The 13938-nt window shown below is 49.2% G+C and overlaps 1 protein-coding gene across 2 annotated transcripts in view; it reads right to left on the bottom strand.

The window, feature by feature from the left end:
• The window catches only part of LOC105816708 (prothymosin alpha-like), a 13709-nt gene extending 2407 nt beyond the window's left edge, over positions 1 to 11302 (bottom strand). The window contains exons 1-4 of one of the 2 annotated variants that reach the window (XM_012652190.1): positions 11120 to 11302; positions 2960 to 3031; positions 2590 to 2686; positions 2088 to 2161 (exon numbers count right to left, since the gene is read on the bottom strand). In XM_012652190.1, the coding sequence (XP_012507644.1) occupies positions 2088 to 2161; positions 2590 to 2686; positions 2960 to 3031; positions 11120 to 11164 (288 nt within the window). In that variant the 5' untranslated portion in view covers positions 11165 to 11302. The remainder of the gene's footprint in view (positions 1 to 2087; positions 2162 to 2589; positions 2687 to 2959; positions 3032 to 11119) is intronic. The other variant, XM_012652191.1, reaches the window with a different exon arrangement.
• Between the last annotated feature and the right edge of the window lie 2636 nt (positions 11303 to 13938).

Here is a 13938-nt window from a genome sequence, read left to right as displayed (position 1 = left end):
TCTTTGACTTGATGGGCTGTTAAGCAGACAGAATTTAAAATACTGTCATGAAGCTGGGTATGGTGGCTCACACCTGTAATCCTAGCAACTCTGGGAGGCCAAGGCAGGAGGATCACTTGAGCTCAGGAATTCAAGACCAGCCTGAGAAAGAGCGAGACCCTGTCTCTACTAAAAATAGAAAATTAGCCAGGTGTCGTACCAAGCATCTGTAGTTCCAGCTACTCGGGAGGCTGACTCAGGAGGTTTGCTTGAGCGTAGGAGTTTGAGGTTGTAGTGAGCTCTGATGACACCACTGTACTCTACCCAGGGCTACAGAGCAAGACTCTGTCTCAAAAAAAAAAAAAAAAAAAACTGTCCAGCTGTGCAACTATTTACAAATTTCACTTCAAATGTTTTAGGTCATTATGTATGAAATGTCTGATTTCAAATCAAAAGTGTGCTTTATTATATCTCAAACGAGAAGCAGTACAATTAATCAAAGTATGCACCTAAACTATCAACACAGTTTTGCCATCTTAACGGTAGCTTGTTTATGCCAGCAGCAAAGAAGCCTGGAGAGCAAGTAGCAATGAAATCTCGAAAGGCATTTTCCACAGCTTGTTGAGAATTAAATATTTTTCCTTCCAAGTATCGGTCCAAAGCCTGGAAAAAGTGGTAGTCAGTTGGTGCAAGGTCTGGTGAATACGATGGATGACAGAGAGTTTCCAAGTCCAGCTCCTGTAGTTTGAGCAGCGTTGTCTGTGTGACATGTGGTCGAGCATTGTCTTGCAGAAGGATTGGCCTATCTCTATCGACCAATCTCGGCTGCTTAATCGCAAGCATCTTCATCATTTCATCCAACTGGTTGCAGTAGACATCCGCTGTAATCAACTGACCAGGTTTCATGAAGCTGTAGTGGATAATACCAGCGCTGGACCACCAAACAGACACCATTAGTTTTTTTTGATGAATATGCAGTTTTGGACTGTGTTTCGGCACTTCATCTTTATCCAACCATCGTGCCGAACGCTTGCGATTGTCAAAAAGAATCCATTTTTCATCACACGTAACAATACGGTGTAGAAATGGTTCACCTTTATGTCGGGACAGCAAAGAAAGGCAAGCTTCGAGACGATTTCTCTTCTGACGCTCATTTAATTCATGTGGAACCCATCTATTCAGCTTCTTTACCTTGCCGATTTGTTTCAAATGGTCCAATATTGTTGGAATACTAACGTCAAATCTTGCTGCTAATTCACGTGTAGGTTGAGATGGATTCGCTTCCACGACAGCTTTCAGCTCATCATTATCTACTTTGGTCTCAGGTCGCCCACGTGGCTCGTTTTCAAGATTAAAATCACCACAACGGAATTTCTCAAACCATCGACGTACTGTGCGTTCATTAGCCACGTCCTTTCCAAACACTTCGTTGATATTTCGAGCTGTCTGTGAAGCATTGGTTCCGTGACGAAACTCATATTCAAAAATAATACGAATTTTCGACTTATCCATGGTTTCACAAAAATTGCTCTAAAAAAAATTGGAAAGATAATCACAAGCCAAAACATGTGTTTGCAAGACTGAGGATGTACCTTCATAATAAAAATAAAACAAGAAGTATCAAAGTGAAATGTCAGATATCAACTGTCAAACTTAGTACTTAAGGAAATCAGATATTTCATACTTAATAACCTACAGCCACACAGTACACTGCTGTCAAAAGATGATAACAGACTGGCACACTCAACCCCCATAAACTCTCACCAACCAGCCACGTGTCGTAGTGGCGCCAGTCAGGCAGAGGAAGGTAGAACTAAATCGTGAGCATAGCAGCCGTCAATTTAGCCCTATGGCTTACTAATGTTCTAATTGTGCCGGTCAATCCAGGAGGATTATTTTGTTGAAATTTATATTATTCTTTGGTATTTTAAATACATTCATTTTAAAAATAAAATAAAAATCTAAAAGACAAACAAAAATGTATTAATAAAAATAAAAGAATTTGTTCTGTAAAATTAGGATTCAGTCAAAAGGCTGCACTTGAGGACCTTAGAAGGCCTCATGTGGCCTTAAGGCTGCAGGTTCCCCACCCCTGAGCCAGACCCTACCTCATCGTCTTCAGCTGCCCGTTTGCCTGTGGCAGCCTCAGCTTCCTCATCTTCATCTCCATCCTCTTCCTCTCCTGGAGAAAATCAAGGACCAGATAAACACCCCACTGCCCTCCTACTGTGGCTCCTTGGGGAATCTCCCAGTTACAGATATGTCAGAGTGGAATGTCCCTGGACTTGCCTCTGCTGCCCCACAAACTGCACAGGTCAGGTACCCCCACCCACCCATGTACTCGTCACAGTGTCGGGGACCAAGCGGTGGCGTGGGCAGAGGCCAGCCCAGTGGATCAGAAGTCAGTGGCTTTCAAAGCTGCAAAGGGCCCCGTCCAGGGGGAGAGTACGTGGGTGGAGTGTGAGTGGGTGTGTGGCACAGCTGCATGTCACTAGCCCAAAACAAGGAAGGCCCTGACTCCACAGGTGCAAGGCCACTGTCCCCAGGTACCATGGTCCCTCCCCTGGGAACCCCTAATCCCTTCCCCTCCTGCCGGACAAGGCTACTCACCATCACCTTCTTCCTCTTCCTCCTCTTCCTCCCCACCTTCTTCCTCTTCTTCATCTACCTCATTGTCAGCCTCCTGCTCCCCATTTTCCTCGTTCTCCTCGACAGAACACACACCCGGCAGTTAACCAGCTGGCCCAGGGCTGGAGGACACAGCTGCAGTCCTGACCCCTCACCCCTGCCTCCAGAGGCTGCCTGATGCTTCCAGAGCACCTAAGCGACCCCTTCCAACCAAGGTCCAGTGGCAACCCCGACACCGGAACTGCCCAGGGCCTTGGCCTCCTTTCCCACCCTGGGCTAAACCCAAAATCAGTCCAGGAAAAACTTCTTGGGACGGGAGCTGCCAGGGCTCGCGAGCAAGGTGGCCACTCACAGCGTTCCCATTAGCAGGGGCGTCTCGTCCATTCTCTGCCTCCTCCACAACTTCCTTCTTCTCCTTTAAGTCCTTCAAAAGGGAAGACGGAACCAGTAAGTCTCCTGAGCAGCCCAGGGCAGGCAAAGGGGCTGAGAACTAGAGATGCGGGGCTGATGTGCGCGTCCGAAGCTACGAGTCACGTGTTACCGTGGCTGGAGCAGTGGAGGGAGGGCTGCAGAGATACCGGAGTCTGTGGTCAGAGTCCCTGAGATTTCCCGACCCTCAAACACAGACTAGAACGGGCCCACATGGGGCTCCCGCTAAGCCCTCGTCCTTCTTAGGAAAGGAACCGTGCGGCACCACAGCCCCGAACCCGTCAGGCCGGGCGAACGAGCCGCGGAACACTCCCACCCGCCGTCACCGACTGTGTCCGCCCCCACAAACCCTTCTTGGAAGGCAGCAGGTAAGCTCCATAAATACGGCAATGGAGGGAGGGGCCTGGCAAGGCGGGAGAACTCTTATGGGTGGACTAGCCTGGGACGGGAATGGGAGGCCACCTTGCCAGCCAGAGTCCTTTCCGGCCTGGCTCTAAGTCCAGGCCCTGGCAAGCGCAGGTCTCCGAAGAAACCCAAACCGCGCCGATCCCTCGTATCCTGCTGTCCCGGGAGGACGCACACCGTTGCCTGGAAATGGGTGCAGCCTCAGGCGACGTGCCCTAGGCCCAGGGCCTGCCGCTGCCTGGACCGACTGACTGCCCCCTGACCTCTTGCTGTCCACACAGCAGCTCAGTGGCCCTCAGACTTCACCTCGGGGTGGACCCCAAAGGCAGGGCAGCTCCGAGTACCCCAAAGCCCCGTAACTTTTTCCACCTGGAGAGCCCGAGTCGTCTGCCAACACAAACTGGAGTCCAGTGGCCCAGGTTCAGGGAGCCCCTCGGCCAGTGCCCAGTGAGTGGCCCCGGGCCACCGCTGTGTTCCTTCCAGCCATTCGGACTCCCAGGCCCGGGGCTGCCCACTGCCACAGCCTGGCAGCCACCGCCCCAGGAAGTGGGTGGGGACGGGGAGGCCACAACAGGCAAGCCCACAGCCACCACCTGGCGGGCTTTGTGTGCGGGCCTCTGCATGCACCGCACACAAGGAGCACGTGGCCCGGGGCCACTAAAGGCATCTCTAGGCCTGGGAAGCTGGGGCCGTGGGCAGTGTTGGCCTTGCTGTCAAGTCTGACTCGGTATTCCCTGGTCTTTGGTTCCCAGTGCCGATGAATGGGTACGGGTAGCAAGTCAATGACGGGTCAGTCACATACGCACACAAGCGACTCACACAAGCAGCGTTATTGCAGGATAGAAGGAAGCTTTACAAAGCAAAAGCACATCCTGGGGAGGAACGGGTCTGCTCCGTGCTTGGAGGAGATCCTGAACATAATGAAATTTCTCCGTTTTATGTCGGTTCCCCAATTTTACGCTAAGCTGGGGGTGGAATATTCAGGATTTTTCTGAGAAAGGGTGGAGAGTTCTCAGAATTGGTACCTTCGCACTTTTTGTGCCTGTATGGCTGGCTCCGGAACCGTCATGGTGCCAGAGGGTATGAACAGACAGTAGGGGCGCGAGCTCTCTGCCGGCTCAGTACCTACCAGAACCACATTTCCAAGGACTCTGACAAGCCGGCCGCACCAAAAAGAAAAAAAAGGGAAAAAGCAAACACAGCCGCTCCACACCTGTTTCTGTTATCAGCTGACAGCCCCTAACTATTTGTTCTTTCTTTTTACCCCCTAATAAAAACGCCAAACCCCTAACCCAGGGCCAGCACTTCTTTCCTTCTCACGTGTCGCACTTCTTTCCTTCTCACGTGTCGCACCCTTCCTCCTTTGGGAAGTAAACTTTCTTTCTATAAAACTATTCTAATCTTTAAAGTAAAATAAACCTTTTACTTAAAACTGTCCCAATCTTTATGTTGAGAAATCTTTCTCCACCTGCGTACAAATTCACAGCCTAACATTTTGGCGGCCTGAACAGGGACTTCATTTTTCTGCCTCTGGTACATGGAAGTTAAGTCACTTCTCTGCCCCCATACGAGGAGCTCACTGTTCTGCTTCTGTCTTGAGGCTGCTCCCTCCCCTACTCCACAGTTCCCAGCGTTCCCTTCTCGGTGCTCTCATTTGGAATTTGGTGAGTCCATCGGTCTCTGGAAGTGGTCGTATGCTTGAGGTTGGAAGTGGTAGCTTCTGTCTAGGTTTGATCTAAAAGGGAGACCCAATGCTGGTTCTACCACTTGGGGGGGTGCCATGGAGGTACCAACCACGCTTTCCCCAGTGGGGGGTGCTTTGGAGGGCCTTATGCCTCCTGACCACCCTCATTGGTCTTCACCCAGACCCAGGGATGCCTGGCTATGGGGAAGAACTCCGGGTCTTGGTCAGAACTCAGGGACGCCTGTTTTCTGGCCAGATCTCTAGGTTTCAGTCTGACTCAGAGTCAGGGACGCCTGATGTCTAAGCAGAGCTCCAAAGGTCGTGTGTGTCAGGGATACCCCCTCAGACCTTTTTTTCTATGGACATATGACCATCTCTAAAAAGTCCTTTTCTTTTATTTTGGGCAACGTTCAGCTCCATCCAAAGACTCCACACTGAGGTGTAAATCAAATGACCAAGAGATCTGGCCCCCAAATGAATTTCTTAATTATAGTGCTATTCTGCCACTCAAACTTCTATTGGCGCTGGCTTGGCAAGGGCTCTGAAATCCTCTACTTTCAGGCTTTCTTTGAACTTGCTAAACTTTCTGATCTTCATTCTGCCTGACACATGTTCCTTCTTACTCCTGCATCTTTCCCACTGTCTTCACCTTCCAGATGATGTTTCCCTTTGAGCTCTCCCTCCTTCTTCTTCATCTCCACCACTCTCGCCTGGCCACACTCACTCTGGCCGTTGTTCCAAACTCCCTCCCCACCTGTACACCAGCTCCCTCTCCGGTAGGCTGACTGGTCACAGAGCATTGTAAATTACTCAGAGCCAAGATAAAAGTCCAGCCCTTTATCTGTCATGACTGTCTGAGGCCACTCGCTCTTTACTAATTTAGACCTTCACACCAGAGAGGGACAATCCTAGCAATACACTTCATCTCCCAGTCAGCCCCTGAGATTCAGGGAAAATGCCAAAAACTTGAAAAGTGACCTCATATTTCCCAAGCGGAACTTTTAAACCTGGTCTGTAAGGTCTTTGATAACAGAGATGAGAAGAGGAGGAAAAGAGAAAGCGGGACCAGCAGCGGGCCCCGAGAGCAGAAAGAAGTTTTCCAAATGGTGGCTACTACTATAGCAAGAGCTGTTCAGAGACAGAGTGACCCTGGAGGCTCAGGCAAGAAGACACCAGGACCATGCCCTTCTCTGGGAACTAAGCCCTGCTTTTGCTGCAACCAGCTAGGTCACTGGAGTAAGACATGCCACAGGAGGCCTCTGCCAGGACCGTGCCCCTCTCTGCAAATGGGAGGGACACTAGAAGAAGGAGTGCTCTCTCCTTAAAACAGGGGACCGCACTCACCTTCCAGAACTGGTGGGTCCCCCTGAGCCGACATCGTCCACACCCATGTGTCTTCTGGGATTGCTTCAGTCTAACAGATAGACCCCGGTTTCACAACCAACTTCACAACATCGAGATGGCCGAGCCTTGGGTAACACTCTCTCTGTCGCAGGTAAGCACACTGATTTTAACAGACACTGGAGCCACTTACTGCACTCTTTCTGCATTTTTGGGACCTCTATTTCCCTCCCCTACCTCCATCGTCAGAATGGAAGGTAAAATATAAACCTGTGTGTACTCTACAGCCCCTCAGCTCACGGGGAGATCAAGTCTTTGCTCATTCCTTCTTAATGCTTCCCAATTACCCCTCTACTAAAAGAAGATCTTTTGGTTAAGATAAACATCTAACTCCTTTAGCACCTCGGGCCTCCTTTCTCGTGGAAAAAGAATTAACTGAGACTTTACGTATGACCTTCTTTTTTCCTTTATCTAGGCCTAATGTCCTAACTCTATGCTTTCAAAATATAAATTTAGGGAAAAAGTGAAAGCAGGACAGAGGATCACTAGTAAAATAGGAGGGGGAGATATAGAAAGGCAATGCATGTAGAAATATACTTTTGGTAAGAAAGGTTAAACAAAACAGAAAGCTTAAGCCAGGCGCAGTGGCTCACACCTGTAATCCTAGCACTCTGGGAGGCCAAGGAGGGTGGATCGTTTGAGCTTAGGAATTCGAGAGCAACCTGAGCAAGAGCAAGACCCCGTCTCTACTAAAAAATAGAAAGAAATTACTTGGACAGCTAAAAATACATAGAAAAAATTAGCTGGGCATGGTGGCGCATGCCTGTAGTCCCAGCTACTCGAGAGGCTGAGGCAGTAGGATCGCTTGAGCCCAGGAGTCTGAGGTTGCTGTGAGCTAGGCTGACGCCATGGCACTCTAGCCCAGGCAACAGAGTGAGACACTGTCTCAAAAAAAAAAACCAGAAAGCTTAAGTGTGTTGTGGGTCATCCATGCAAAGCAAGATAAGGTTCATAGACGAAAATATGTAAAGAAATTTTTTACATGACCGAGTGACTATAATTAAAAGGGAAATTTCTGGTTAAAACAACAAAGGTTTCTGTTCTCAGTTACGGGGTTTGTACAAAAGGAGATTAAAAATAGACAATTTATCAGCCACCTTAGACAAATTATTAAAAAGACTAAAATATCAATGACATGACAAAAGTCTCCAAGTTCCTTAGCTTAAATGGTTAACAATGCTTATATTTGCTATGACTCTGGAAACTAAACCCAAGAATATAGTAGCTCAATGCCTATAAATAAGTTAATTTTTTAGCCTCACCTTTGATATTTTGGCTTTTACTCTTACATTGCCTCAAAAGTTTTAAAGAGTTGATGGTCCTTGCTTTATTCTAAACTATTGGTTCTTGTCCTAGGAATTTGTCATTTGGGATCCTAATTTTGATTCAAGCACCTGTGGCTTTAATAATATCCCGTGGTATACAAGCCTTCTAAAGGATCTTCTCCATTGCCTTTTTATCCCAAAATTAATCTCAATTGGCTTTTCTGTGCATTTCCAAAAGAGAAAAATGAACTGTTCTGTTTGTAGATAAATGAGAGACTGAGTTCCTCTGCTCCGGAGAGAAAGAGCATTCTACTTCTCCCAGCTAAAAGCCATCCATGGGTGACCCAGGCGGGCGCCAGGGGGGGAGACATTGAGTGGGAGTTGCCTGGGGCAAATCTTAGTGGCACGAGTGACCCTATAATAGGAAACCCCCCCTCCAACAAAATTAAAAGAAGGCTCGTCCAGGAAACGCATATAAGAGCTGAATACTCAGTGTTTTGAGCCCTCTTAGAAGTAACAGACCCCCAAAAAGAGAAACTGAGACATGTAAGGGGGTGAAAATGACTCAGTGGTGAAACACTGTTGAGTCCCACCTACAATCGGCATACTCTGATCCACTACACTAAACCCTAGACTACAGTTTGGCTGCTTCTTTTAAAGAAAACTGGAAAAAAAATCCTTCAAAAATGATGAAAGACAAGGAGAATGACCCCTTTGACATCTCAGTTGGTTTATGGTGCCTCTATTTATAAGTATTTGTATAAATGGAAAGGTTCAAAGACATGCCATGCTTTCCATCACTCCAGCTGATTATGTCCAATCCTTTGCACAAGTTTTAACTAAAAGACAAATTACATCAAAAAGTTCAGAGCTCAAATTGTCAATCTGCCACTATAGGGTTAAAATGAAGAGTTTGTTAAGGTCTCTATTTTCTCTTCTGCCTGCTTAAAACTGCAGTTGCTAAGTTACTAGTGCTGAGATAAAGTTCACTAATTCAAGGTTACTTGGAGCAGCCAGTTCCAACAACAATATAAACATTTTAAAAATTCATTTAAAACTAAAGAAAAAGATTCAGTTTGTTTCCTTATTGACTTGTATTCCAGCTTGTCTATACTAGCTCTTATGATCATTTGGGAAGCTGAGTCTCTATCAAAGAGAAAACTTTTTTTTTGCCTCTTAAAATCTTTTGATTATCAATTTACCTAGATAAATGACTATAATTTTATAGTAACCTGTGATCCTGTTTTGTGACAAATGTTTTATGCTAAATTATTTGATATGGTCAAAAAAATTCTCATACAGTTGCTAAGAGTTATTTGTTCTCCTATTCAAAGTACTAGTTTTTCTTATTCACGTTCCAATACATTATACTCTTCATTCATGACCCTGGACATACCCTTGCTAATTCAAGTACCCTTTTCGTGCTTTGTTTTCCAGAGTCCTGACAGGTATTGAGTAAATAACAAATTGACCTGCTATCTCCAAGATCTAAAACTACTAAATCCCACCTAGCTCAAACTGGTTATTCATTGCCAAAGCCCTGCTACTAAAAAATCCTCCTTCTAAGCCCAAGGACTATCTCAAAAGAGATGGGCATGTGAGATTGTAAGGGTCGATTTCCAGAGATGGAAATTAGTTCACACTCTACATCTCCCCTAGGGCACCTTTGTTCCTTAGCCCCTCTAAACTTATGTATGGGCATTCTGTTCTCCTGTCCCCTTTCACCTCAGTTCCCCCCACCCCCACTTGACATCTACCTGCCAGCAGTAAAACTCACTATAACCATCTTGAACCTCAACCTCTTAATTTTTAGGAACTGTAACATTTACAGCCCGGAGACTAGATTTTACTTAACAATCTCTCAGTACAAACTAGGTCCATTCCACCCTTCATAGAGAGGTCCTTTTAAATAATTCTCATTACTCCCACTACAGCTGAGCTTCTGGGGATCCTATCCTGGATTCATCTCTCCCAACTCAAACCTACAGATCCTCCAGAAAAACCTGCTTCCACACACTGCGAACCCTCTGAAAATCCACCAACCTAACACCTGCCAGCCCATCACAGATACCAGGCTCAGATTCACTCAACAAAAGCCTCAAAACCATGAGCTTTAATAATATGCTGTGGTATGAGTGGCTTCTTATCCCCCTTTTCTTCCTATTTATACTTCTGTTGTCGCTCTATGAATGTCGCCACATCCCAGCTTACATAGCAGGCCCCATCTGTCCTTTGCCCATGCTGGGAACCCTAATAATCAGATCTGTAAATTCATCTCCCCAGTGTGGCCTTGGTTTTTTTAGTTAACAGCTTTCTTGGGGTCCCTAATAGCTCTGCTTTTGATACTCATTTTAGGACCCTGCATTCTATCTGATAACATTCATACAAAATCAAATTCAAACCCTAACTGTTTCTCTCCAGTGAAACCCCCATTCTGTCTCTAATCTCACTTTTAAGACCATACATTTTCAACCCCTCCCCCTTCAGGACCCTCAAATGGACTCTCAATAGGGACATCTCTACCTCCCTAAGCCAGTAAGAAAAAGTTACAGGAGATGAAACATCTGTCCAAGTTTCCCAGTTTTTGAGTTCATTAATAAAGAATTTTAATTTTAACCAAAAAGAGTGGGGAGATGAAAGGATGGCCTCGTTAATAAACTACCTAACAAAGAAAGACAAACTATCAAACAAAAAAGTAAAAGGAGTAAACTCACAACACATAATCATCCCTTTGAAGAGAAAGATCACAACACAACTGCCCCTTTGTTTGATCAAGCACCTATGGCTTAAATTGTTTTTGAGAGTTTTTCCTACATTCTTGAAGAGCCCTAACAGACAGTAAGGATGCAGCTTTCTGCCTCAGTTCCTGCCAGAAATACATTTCCAAGGACTCTGACAAGCTGGCCTCGCCAAAAAGAAAAAAAGGGAAAAAGCAAACACTGCTGCTTCAAACCTGCTTTTGTTATCAGCTGACAGCCATAACTATTTTTTCTTTCTCTTTACCCCCAAATAGAAACACTAAATTTCTTATTCCAGGGCCGACACTTCTTTCTCGTGTGTCAAGCCCTTCCCATCTTTGGGAAATAAAATAAACTTTCTTTCTTTAAAACTATCTAATCTTTAAGGTAAAATAAATTTTTACTTAAAACTATCCTAATCTTTGTGTTCAGAAATCTTTCTCCACCCGTGTACGAATTCACACCGTAACAAGTGGGTTGCCTGGGGGCACTGCGCTGAGGGAGGGCTCCCCAGGGAGGGAGCAACAGCGGCCTCAGGGCAGCCCCGCTGCAGTGCGGTCCCCGAGGGGGCGGGCAGCGTCGAGCCTCACCTCGGTGGTGATCTCGGGGCTGGTGTCCACGGCTGCGTCTGACATGGTGGGGCACGCCGGTGATGCAGGGGACAGAAAAGCAAGCGCGGGTTCGGGGACTCTGGCGATAAAGCTGCCGGAGTCTGCGGGGCGGCAGAGGCGGGCGGGGAGGTAGCTGTGGCGAGCAGGAAGCCGGACCCCGGACAATGCAAAGATGGCTTTTCACAGCAGCCAAAACCTGCCCTATAGATTAGTGGGCGGTGCTCGGCCTCCATTGCCCGAACGCTATTGGGTGAGCGCAGGGAGCGGGCGCTCGCTCATTGGCTTGATTCCGAACAAAGGACAAGCGTGCTTAAAGCCGCAGAGCCTCTGCGTGTCCCTCGCGGCGCAGTCGCCGCCCACACTGCCATTCAAGGCCTGAGGTTGCGGAGTCTCAACCGCGCAGCGCCAAGGACGCGGGGGAGGAGAGCGCGGGCGCGCTAGGGAGCTCTTTTGCCGGGTCTGCTGACGCAGAAAGCCAAAGCGCTGCAAAGCTGCCCGCCCAGCGCCCCCTTCCTCCTCCTCCCTGCGGCTGCTCGGAAGGAGGGGGAGGGAAGAGGAGCCGGCGAGCGCGCACGACGGCTGCCAGCGAGGGGGAGGAGGACGCGGGGTGCTGGGCCGCGCTCGCCCCGGGCGGTGCCCAGTGCAGTGCCCCCGGAGGTGCCCGCCCCCAGCGCCTGGGCACCTCCGACCAAGAATTGTGTCAGTGCTAGTGGACTGTATCCCATGACGAGCGACGAGGTCACGAAGCCAAGACCCGCGCACCTGGGCCGCCCTGTCCCTCTCCCACGGCCCACCCTACTCCCCGGCGCCCCGAGTCCGGAGACAAATGACCCCATCGCCCATCACCAGTTCCAGCGCCCGCTAGCTGGGCCATTCGATGAGTGGGCACTGTGCCAAGCACACACACTTGGGGATTCCTGCATCCAAGGGACTTGATGCTGGTTAAGGGCTCCTGCCCTCTAGCAGAATAGCCTGCGGGTCCCGCCCTGCTGAGCTGGCTGGCTCTCAACCGCTTTTGCAACTCCACAGCTATGGTCAGCTTTTGCACCGAGCAGTCACTGCTATGGAAGGTCAGGGCACCTTCCTTCCATGGTCCCACAGAGCCCTCCAGTCTACCCCTCTCCCACCCCACTTCTGGGCTGAGATGGACACCTGAACATTGCGGAGTTATTGGCCTACTTCTTTTGTTATTTCTGAATGGACAATTGTTCCTGTCCCCTGTCACTTGCACTCATTGGTGCATCTTATACCCTTTGCTGCTACACAGCATGGGGTTTGAATGAGTTTGCCCTTCAAACCCCCCCAAGACAGGCTGGTATGCCATATGGGAGCCCACATTTCCTGACCCAGGTGTGTTCACAGCCCAAGCTGCACTGGACCTAGTTTCCAACTGCTCTCAGCCAGGGACTTCACATGGTCTCCAGGAAAGTTTTATTGGTAGGTAATTTTCCTAGGAACACCTCTGGTTGCCCACACACTCCAGTTGGCCCACAGGCCTCTCCCTGCCCATCCAAGTCACACATTTATTTCATCTGCCTGGCCAGTAGGCTCTTAAGTTTGCAACCTAAGCCTGCTCCTAAGCCACTTCCAGCATGTTCCTCATTGGTTATCTCACTCTTCTGCTTGATTCCCAAAACACCAGACAAAATATGTGCACACTGCTTTAAGCTGCCTGGGTTCAAATCCCAGCCCTGCCAAGCGCTAGCCGTGTGAATTGGGTGAGTGACTCCCCCAGCCCTAAAATATGGAGAAGATAATAACAGTACCTACCTAGCAGGGTTATTGTGAGAACTGAATGACTTAATATCAGAAAGTGCTTAAAATAGTGTCTGGCACATACAGGAAAACCACTAAGTCTTCTCAGCACCCCATTTTGGGGTCTGTACCTACATAGGTGGGTTTTACCGTGTTTGGAGGACTCTGGACAAAGGAACACTGTCTTCAGCAAACTACCCGTGTTCAGTGGGAAATGAGGGCACTGGCCTCGCCGAGCTTCTGGAAGCCTAGGTGCCCGACATGCTTGGCAGCCCCGCTGGCCTCAAAGGAATGGCAGACCCTGGTTGGCAGGCGGAGTGGAGCACGTCTCAAAAACTCCCGCCTTCCTGCCCTTCAGAAACCCAGGAGTTTCAGGCTGCGGTTTCCTTGCCCAGGCGTCAGGGCCTGGGGAGCTGCCAGGGGCCTTTCAACCCTCCCGCCTGCTGAGCCCGGCAGGGATTGTGCAAGAGCCCCCGCGCCTGCTCCCTCCGCCAGCACGCCCGGGCCTGCCCGTCCTCCCGGGGAGCTGTGCCAGAGGACCAGGCTCCTGGGACCCACACAAGTCTGGCCACCCTGAGAGGCCCCTACCTGGCAGGGAGAGGGTGGGGAATGTCTCTTGATGTCCCAGGCATGTCCCCAAGGCCTGTGGAGCCTGCGTGTGAGCTGACGTAAGGAATCGGGAGAGGTGAGTGTGCAGTGTACACGGACAGATGCCACCACCCCCTGGCCAGGGGGGCCACCATGCCGGTTTTTGACTCCCTGTGCACAGCCCCCTTTGGTGTCTCCAGAAATCCTATGCCAGCCTCTGCCATTTGCTGGCCCTCGTCCCCCCATCCGTCCACGTGTGTGCACCTATTTGCACAGCCCGAGTTCCGTGGGTGTTTTGCTTCAGCTCGGCTTACAGTCTGTGGGTGGGTAGGCTCAGCCTCGCGCCGTGGCAGGGGAGGGGGCTGCTCGGGGGAGCACGTGAGCCCGCACACCTGGGGCCCCTGCCTGTGGGTGCCTGCGAGAACGTTGCACCTGAGGGAAGGCAGGACACCGCT

This window comes from Propithecus coquereli, unplaced genomic scaffold, assembly GCF_000956105.1.
Source record: "Propithecus coquereli isolate 6110/MARCELLA unplaced genomic scaffold, Pcoq_1.0 Scaffold383, whole genome shotgun sequence".
NCBI classification, from domain to species: domain Eukaryota; kingdom Metazoa; phylum Chordata; class Mammalia; order Primates; family Indriidae; genus Propithecus; species Propithecus coquereli.
Note: the sequence above shows the minus strand (reverse complement) of the source record. Positions and strands in the feature narration are given on the sequence as shown.